Source organism: Leptosomus discolor, chromosome 1 (genome assembly GCF_034619465.1).
Source record: "Leptosomus discolor isolate bLepDis1 chromosome 1, bLepDis1.hap2, whole genome shotgun sequence".
In the NCBI taxonomy this organism is placed as follows: Eukaryota; Metazoa; Chordata; class Aves; order Leptosomiformes; family Leptosomidae; genus Leptosomus; species Leptosomus discolor.
The window spans coordinates 162,415,397-162,424,784 of NC_141391.1; the positions used below are offsets into that span (position 1 = coordinate 162,415,397).

The following is a 9,388-nucleotide window of genomic DNA, read 5'->3' on the forward strand; positions in this document are numbered from 1 at the left end:
TGGTCAACTGCTTGTTCCCATGCCTAAGCACTTTTCTTGAAGTTTATTTTTAACTCAGAACTGCTGCTGATCTGGCTTTACAAAGCAGACTTTCATACAATTGACAACTTGAATTCATACAACTGACAACTGATGGGTGGTGAGCTGTGAAGGTGGTGACTGAGGGGAGAGAACCTATGAAACAACAGCCTATGTTACCACATGCCTCACTTGAGGTCTCTGAAAGAATGATTTTCTTTTATCCTCTGACAAAATGGTTTTGTCCCTGCAAGACACTGAGACTAGCTGGGAGTTCTTGCATACTTCTTTGATTATCCCATGGCCTGTCTGAGGACATAAGTTATTTTTTTTTTGTGTAGTTTTGTCCCTTTTTCCTTTCCTGTTCCTCATCGCATGATGGAGCATTCCTTCCCTGTAAGATACCGAAGTTGAGAAGCAAAAGAACTAGCCAGCTTCATTTTGCACTGCTGTAACCGCTGCACTCTTGAAGCGGTGAGTGGCAGCAGCACTGTATTTGGCTGGGAGAAAGGCCTTGCATCCTTGGGGGTGGGGGGTGTGTGTACTGCAGAGTGCAATGAGCAATGCCTCAGCTTACCATCTGATGTCCTGACAGACCTGATCTTGGAGCCAAGTGGTGATGCAATCTCCAGGGCCATCACAGCAGAGTTCATGGAACCAGATGTTTTGAGGAGGCAGTAAGCAGGGTTGAGGAAGAGTCCTTCCAGGATAGCAGGCATTAAGTGAAGGAGGGAAGAGGACAGCAGAAATGTCACTTCTCCTTTAGCAGGAGTACTTAGACTAGTGGTGCTAAGAAACTAAAACTGTGGCTTCTGAGAGCATCTGAAGGATCAGAGTGTGCTGAGGCATCCCTGGAACCATGGAAAGTCCTATGGTGGGGCTGGCTTTAGCTGGAGAGAGGCGTTTGGTTACAAGGGAGCCCAGTACAGCTGAAGGCTACTGAGAGGAATATTTGATAGATACCAGTAGAGGTGGAAATCCAGCTTGAAGTTTTCTTCAGCCTGCGGTGCTGTACCCTTGTGACATCCAAGTACTTCTTGGATAAAATTGAATTGGTGTCTCGTAGGCCATTATTGGATTTCAGTAGAGTTTCTACTTGTCTCTGAGCAGATCTTCTTTTAAACCGGGGGCTGGAGAATTATATAATTATGCTTCTATTAGTACTATGGTAGTTACAGTAAGAACAATCTGTTCAAGTGGAGGGTTTTATGATGGACTCTGAAGGTGTTCAGATGCTGGTCTATTCTGCTGACTTCTGGAAGATCAGTCTGGAGCCAAAATCCTGTCAACAAAGACCACTTTATCTTCAGGTCGTGTGTGCTCTATATGGAGGGTTAAAAGCTGCTTTGTTCCAGAGTGTACAGCTATCTCACTGTGGCTAGAAGTGTGGTATCTAAAATAACCAAGGCTTAGTCCACCAAAGAGCTGGACAAGACACTTGAGAGAACATTGAAACAGTGAAAGCCAATGGAAAGGGTGGAGTCCAAAGGTACTGTGCTTCCAGGAGCTAAAGAGGTGAGCAGCCACAGTAGTTAAAAAGCTGGAGGATTTGTATTGCATCCATCTTGGTTTCCATATGCAGCAAATCATAGCTACTGGCATGGAGCACTTGGGTTTCCTACAAGACTGCATAGGAGAAGAGAAACCTGTTTGGCCAACCTCACCTTAGCCTTGTGTAGATTCACTCTTTAGCTGTCTTTTTTTTTTTTTTTCCCTCTCCATCCAGTTTTTTTCCTGGCTTGATGACATTCATTAATGGTGTGTGGATGGCAGCTCTGGAAGTCAAATGGACGCTATGGTGGCACCCTGTTGAGAGTAGTCACCTTATCTCTGCTCATCTCCCTGTTGAAAGGGAGGGAATGTGCTTAGGATAAAGCCTCGCCCTCCTTTAGCCTGACCTTACCTGAAGAGTAACTGTGCTGGATGGCTTGCTCCAGCTGCTTGTGCTGGCAGCAAGTCAGTGGCGCCTTGTGGTCACTTGCCTCGAAGCGGCAAAGGAAACGCGTAGCATGAGGTATTGCTGTTTTGCATTAGTGCTGTGGGCAGCAGCTCTCGCAGGTCATGGAAGAGTGTTGTATTCTGTCCTTGAAACTTGAACGGAAGCCGATACAGACCTGCTTGCATTCAAACCACCTTGTACTGTAACTCTGCCAGAACTTCCTGCTGACATCCTCCTAGCGTGCAGTCCCTGAAAACACCATGGCATCCTTCACGTGAGAGAAATGCTGAGCCCTAGCTACCTTCTGGTACATCCCGATTCTTTCCACTTTCCCTGCTGTCCAGCTTTGTAGGATAATCTTCTCTTCCTGTCCTTAAGCAAAGCACAGTCCTGCTGTCACTGAGCTAGTTACATTTCAGTTGTAGACAAATCGTAGGTTTTATAGTTACTCCTTACTTCTGTGGGTGTTTGCAGGACAAAAGTAACTTCAGATTGTAGTTTTTTTGAGGTGCTGTGACCCTGATGCATGTTGTGATTCATGTGCCATGTGGATGGCAGGTAGACCTAGCACTTCCGAAGTGTGGAGCCTGTTCATTTGTCTCCAGCTGGAGCAAAGAGAGAGCAAGCGTTTGGCCCTCAGCGTGGAGTGGGGGATGGAAGTCATGCTGGATTTTAATCTACCATGTGAAAGTGATTCTGATTTGAATTGTTGCTTTGTATTGGAGTGTCTGAGTGATGGGCAAATATGTTACTGCCTGGGTGTTAGGGATAACTTTAGGCTGAGGAGTTGAGCATCTCTGTATCAGGGGAAGAACAGCAGCTTCTACTTTGACCTGTCCTCCACAGCAGCTTTTCCCCTGTAACCATGGGAGAGGTCTAGGGACTCTTGAGTCCCATGCCCTAACAAGCTAGAGTGTGAGGTATCATGCATCCAGCAGCCTGTTGCATGGCCTCTTGCCAGTGTCCTCCAGAAGAGAACATTAGGACTGGTCAACTGCCAGCTCTTAGTGGTGCATATCTTTCTCTCTGGCGCCTTGAAAAATCAGGATATGATTGCAGGATGGTATAAATCAACTGGTCACTTGATATAGTGGTAAAGTAAAAAGGTAACAGGTGCCTGGGATAACTTATATGCATACCACTTCTAGCTTTCGTCCTTCTCTGAAAGCCCTTCCCCTGCATGGTAGAGATATAACTTCAAGCAAGGAAGTATCAAAGGGATCCCTTTCAAAAAGAAGCTTTCAGCTTGTCTTGCTGAGACTGAATGTTGCTGAAGTGGTTTATAACTGTGTGTTCCCTAAAGAGCTTTGTCTTAATGGAGCTGACTGTCCATACTCCTCCTGGCTTTTTCTTCTACTTGAACATTAAAGCTTTTCTTGCTGTTGTTTTTAACCTGACAGCAACATGATTGGTCTCCCTGAGATCAAGTTGACTTTTTTTCCCCTCCTCACTCAAAATTGTCAGAAGGGAAATATCTCCTCTTGCTGTTTTCTGTGTTCCTGGTAACTGACGGCTGCTTTGTGACAGAGCAGCTGGGCTCTTTTATGACAAGCTGAGATGTCTCCCTGACTGGTACCTCCTTTTTCATTTCCACCATATGTAAATGTTCTGGATGGGGAAGGTGGGTAATAACATCTTCCTCCCCTGCTGGCCTTTGTCTCCAATTAGCTACCACTCAAAGACACGTCTTTCACTGCGATGCTGATTAGAGGATATGGGAAGAGATATGTAACTGATGGGTTTTGGTATCGCAGCCCACCCAAGGGTGTGTAAGTGTTCTCCCCTCCCTGGCATAGGAATTCCTGGCATGTGAGAATGGAAGTGGTTCCCAGGGAAGAGGTTTTCAAGAGGATGCAGCTTTCTTCTTTGCTTCTCTCCTTTTAGGAGGGGATAGGAAACAGGTTCATGTTCCCACTCCCTAACAAAGGCAACTGAGCAGTGAAAATTGCCTCCTGGGACATGTCAGCAGCGAAACAGTAGAGGGTACTGCAGGGCCAGCTTGCTTTGGCAGAGCTGGGCACATCAGCCTGGCTCTCCGAGGCACAGACCGCAATAACAGGGCGGCAACGCAGCAGCGCACGGGCTGAGTTTTGTTGGTGGGTGAAGAGCTGCAGAGCTGTGTGCTGAGCCTGACAGATATTGATGTATGCAAATGTCAAGTGAGAAAAATACACTTTGCTTCCCAAAACTGCGTGTCCTGCTATGTTGACATGGCGCACCACATCCCAGAAAGTGAAGCAGTGCAGTGAATGTCAAGAGTTATGACCTTTTGTCTGCGAATTTACCATGGCATGCGGAGCATCACAGCCATCTGGGAAGAAGAGGAAATGCCTTGTGTGACTCCTTCAGCACCTGCCCTCTGTCCTGGGCTGGCCCAGAGGAAGCTGGCTACCCTGCGTTTGTGTGTCCTATAGGAACTGGAGTGAAACCAGCATTAGCTGGCAGCCACTGGGATTGCTTTATTGGAGCAGGCCAACCATTCATCTCACCTGGGTTTCAGCATCTGAGAAGAGTGACCTGATGTCTGGAGGTAATGCCTCGGAGAAAGCGCAGAACACTTGATTGGAGAAAGCTGTACTAATTTAGGAGCAAGGGACATTTTCTCCTGACAGGCAGACACTGCTAATTTAGTGTTTTCAGCTTCTTTGTGCCCTTCTCTTCCCCACACTTCAAGACAGAGCAAAAACTGGTGACATGCAAGGAAAAGGCAATGGATGCTCCTCTACCTTGCAAGTCTTGCTGCTGCAGCAAGTCATTAATGGAGCCTTAAGGAAAAAAAAAAAAAAGCCTGGGCATGAAATGCTGTTGGGTGTTTCTGCAGCCCCTTGTTTTTCTCCCCATGAAGAAAACTTGTCAGCAAGACCCAAGATGGTCCCTTATGGCTTTGAACAGGAGAACATCCAGCCCCTTCGTGGCTGGGCCACCACAAAGATGATCTCCCACCAGCTGGGCCACAAAACCAGGCATGTGAGGTCAGGCTGTGGAGCCATGGCAGGTGGGTGCAGAAGGTGGGGGCCTGCACTGGCATGGCCCTCTGAGGAAAGCCACCAATTCCTCCTTCCCAGTCTGCTTGACAAGATGGCCTCCTGGGGGCACACAAAGCCAGGACCCTGCCCCTATGCTGACCTGTGGTGTGTCAAAGTATATCAAAACCTGTAATAAACCTTAACAAATTAGGATCCAAGCTATCTCTCTTTATTTATTTTATCTTTTTTTTTTTTTTTCCCCTCCCATGGCAATGCTGTAATTTTTCTTCCAGCTTCAGGCTCACAGCTTCCCCTCCAGAGCCTGACGTGTGACTCCTCACCCTGCCACCCCAGCATGGGAGACTGTGGTTCTCACTAAAATGGTGACCACAAAGTGTCCAGAAATGCTTGTCACTGAGCTGTAAGGTATAACTGTGGACAACCCTTTTACCAAAGTCCTTATTGGAGCCATCTGTAGAAAGCCAGATAGGTTTTCCTTTGGGCAGTTGCCATCTGTCCAAATGCTTTATGCCTTTTCACTTTAGTATTAAATTCCAAGTTAATCAGTAAATGCACTTTGCTGTATTCTACTTAATATCCTGTGAAGCGGTGGGAGTGGGCTGGGTGCTTCTTCCCTCTGCTGACACATGTTGGATGTGAGGAGCCCTGGGGCAGGAGCTGATGGCATGGGGCAGCTCCCCTGTGCCCCCCAGGAGGGGGGAGTGCCTCCTGCGAAGGCACTGCCGGCACCATTGCGCACTGGGTGGAGCATTTTTAAATCGTGGTATGGGGTATGTGGTGCCTCCCAGGAACTTTGGCCCTGGAAGGGGCACGGCACTGGAGCGAAGAGCCACTGTAGGGGAGCGTGTAATGGAGGGGACATAGCAGTGTCTGTTGCGTGTTTTTAGCTTAGAGGGGGCCGCTGCATGAAGGGTTTCATGCTCCAGGGAGGAGAGGACAGCCTCTGCATTGGAAAAGGCTTTTGGGTGACCTTATTCCCCTGCTCACCTTCACCTCGGCCTTCCCTAAACAGCAGAAGTTGAGCGCCTTTTCTCCTTTTCCTTGGCAAAGCATTGGGTGAGCTTAGTTATTTCTTCTGGTTTTTGTCCTTTTTCTGGACTGTAGTCTTTCAATCACTCCTCTGCCTGACAGCAGCTCTCTGCACCCTCCCTGGACTGGTGGAGGGGAGGTGGTGTAGGGAGAGGACGAAGGCAGTATTTTGTGATGTTCGGAGGGAAGGGCTCTGCACTGCTGGCTTCTTGCTGGCCTGACATGGATCTGTAAAGACAGCTAGGTGTTTATTTTAGCCACCTTGATCCAGATGTAAAAAAACTTGATTTTTGTTTTCTGTGGACCAGATGCTAAGGGCAACATTTGGAGATATAGTGTCCTTGAGAAGGATAGGAGAAGAGTAAAAGTGACAGATTAGTAATTTATTTTTTTTTTCCTGTTCCCCATGTGAACTTGTGTAGCATTTCCTAGGAAAAAGGGTGGGTTTTAGGGGGTGTGTTGAGCAAACACTGAAAAGATCTGAGGAGTGTAGGTGTTTTCCTGGCTCTAGCAGCCTGGTTAATGATCTTGGACCTTTAGAACTGCCTCTCTTACACCAGTCATATTTCAACTGCGTACCCCTACTCCATCTCATCCCTCCTGCTCTCTTTTCATCTTCCCCTAACCCTCTGGTGATGCAGGGACTGAGGAGGCCTACGTTCATTTTGTTTCTATCGATGAATAGGGGAAAATCTGCCAAGAGCAGTGAGTTCACTAGATCATGAATTCCTGTTCTGGATTTCCTGCCTTTCTACCCCATCTCCAGTGCCTTTCTTGCTTTTGTGAGTTTATAAGACTGTGACTGATCTAGAAGAGGTTCAGCTTGGCATGACCCAGCTGAGGCGAAAGACCCACTGAAGATGGCAGGAGGTGGCGGGTGTAGTTCTTGGGTTCAAGTCTCAAAAGATGCACGCTAAATTTGGACCAGCTTTCTGCCATCCTCTACCTGTCTTTCTACCAGTGGTAAACGTTTTGCACCTCAGTAACTATTGAACGTGACTTTTCTTTTTGTGGCTTTTCCACAGGATGAAGATGAGACGCCATAAGCTCTTTCTGACTCTCTGCATGGCTGGTCTCTGCCTCATCTCCTTCTTGCACTTCCTCAAGGCCCTTTCCTATGTCACCTTCCCCCGGGAGCTGGCTTCGCTTAGTCCCAACCTCGTCTCCAGCTTCTTCTGGAACAATGCCCCTGTCACACCTCAGGTCAGCCCTGAGCCAGGGGGTGCAGAATTCCTCCGCACACCCCTGTACTCCCACTCTCCCTTGCTCCAGCCCCTGCCTCCCAGCAAGGCCAGTGAAGAGCTGCACAAAGTTGAGTTTGTGCTGCCAGAAGACACGACAGAATATTTTGTCCGTACCAAAGCTGGTGGCATTTGCTTTAAACCAGGCACCAAGGTGTTGGAGAAGCCACCTGTGGGAGGGCGGCCGGAGGAGCGAGCGGATGGCGCAGCCTCGGGGCGGCCGGTTCGCAAGCCTCTGAGCATCAGCGGGACCAGGCGGCGCAAGTGGGTGGAGTGTGTGTGCTTGCCGGGCTGGCATGGCCCCAGCTGTGGGGTCCCCACTGTGGTCCAGTACTCCAACCTGCCCACCAAGGACCGCCTTGTGCCGCGGGAGATCCCCCGGCGGGTCATCAATGCCATCAACATCAATCATGAGTTTGACCTGCTGGACGTCCGCTTCCATGAGTTGGGAGATGTGGTGGACGCCTTTGTGGTGTGCGAGTCGAACTTCACGGCCTACGGAGAGCCGCGGCCCCTCAAGTTCCGCGAGATGCTCCTCAATGGCTCCTTCGACTACATCCGTCACAAGGTACTCTACGTCTTCCTGGACCACTTCCCTGCCGGCGGGCGCCAGGATGGCTGGATTGCTGACGATTACCTGCGCACCTTTCTTACCCGGGACGGCATCTCTCGCCTCCGCAACCTGCGCCCAGACGATGTCTTTGTCATCGATGATGCCGATGAGATCCCGGCCCGCGACGGCGTGCTCTTCCTCAAGCTCTACGATGGCTGGACAGAGCCCTTCGCCTTTCACATGCGCAAGTCGCTCTACGGCTTCTTCTGGAAGCAACCAGGCACCTTGGAGGTGGTCTCAGGCTGCACCATGGGGATGCTCCAGGCTGTCTATGCTACTGACGGAATCCGTCTGCGGCGTCGCGAGTACTACACCATGCCTGGCTTTCGGCAGTATGAGAACAGCACGGGACACATTCTGGTGCAGTGGTCGCTGGGCAGCCCCCTCCACTTTGCTGGCTGGCACTGCTCCTGGTGTTTCACCCCAGAGGGGATCTACTTCAAACTGGTGTCAGCCCAGAATGGGGACTTCCCCCGCTGGGGTGACTACGAGGATAAACGAGACCTCAATTACATCCGTGAGCTGATCCGGACTGGTGGCTGGTTCGATGGTACTACACAGGAGTATCCCCTAGCCGACCCCAAGGAGCAGATGTACGCTCCCAAGTACCTGCTCAAGAACTACCAGCGGTTCCGCTACTTGTTGGAGAACCCCTACCGAAAAGCAGAGGGCGCTGGGTGAGGCCACCGGGGCTTGGGTGGGAAATCAGAACTTCACAACAAAGGGAAAGAGTCGGGTGTTTTTGTCTGTTCCTTTCTTCTTTTGTTTTCTTTGGTTCTGAGTGGGGTGTGCCATTTCTCCAGAGTCACTGCCTTCTCTCCCTTCCTTCTCTTCTTCCCTTCATCCCAGGGTGACCCTGGGGACACAATTTCTCAGTCCTGTGAAGGGCAGGAGGAGGAGAGATGTTGGGGACCTGCTCTGGCAGTAGCATGAAGACTTTCCTACATCTCCTGGACCTCTCCTGCTGGCTGGAGAGAATCTCTGCAGCCAGCTGGTGGATTTTCCTCCGGGGGAGGCTGGGAGGGTCCCATGGGGAGAGAGGGCAGCTGTTCCTGTCCACCCTCGTCCTTTGTGGATCGGAGCAAGCACAGATGCGAGCCTGGGCCATTCAGTGAGCGTGTGAGTCAGCAGGCAGAAACCGATGCAAGTGGTCACGTGTGCAGATGTGTGTCAGGCATTTTTTGGATGAGTGAATGTGCAAAAGCATCTCAGTATGCGTTGATTTTTTTTTTTATATACCTCTCTATTCAAAGAATATTTCTGGGAAGGGAAATCCTTTGCTTCCAAGGTGTTCTTCCCAAGATGCAGCCTTCTCCTACAGGCTTAATGCATCTGTCCTGGGCTGTATCTTGCCCTGGTGCTCTACCAATCCTGGAGCTGGAAGATGGGAAGCAGAGGAGAAAGCTGATTTTTTTTGGTTGTTGTTGTTGTTATTTTAACTCCTTTTTCCACCCCTGCCCCCACAACACTGCACTGCCTTGGCCCACAGAAGCTGAAGCATCTTCCCGGCAGTATGTGCTTCTCTTGGGGCTGGGATAAGATGCAGGGGACTTAATCAGAT

The 9,388-nt window shown here is 49.7% G+C and overlaps 1 protein-coding gene across 1 annotated transcript; it reads left to right on the forward strand.

The window, feature by feature from the left end:
- The first annotated feature begins 6,999 nt into the window (after window positions 1–6,999).
- Window positions 7,000–8,508, forward strand: MGAT3 (beta-1,4-mannosyl-glycoprotein 4-beta-N-acetylglucosaminyltransferase). The gene has a single exon (XM_009956606.2). The coding sequence runs from the start codon at window positions 7,000–7,002 to the stop codon at window positions 8,506–8,508; it is 1,509 nt and encodes a 502-aa protein (XP_009954908.2).
- Window positions 8,509–9,388: the final 880 nt, after the last annotated feature.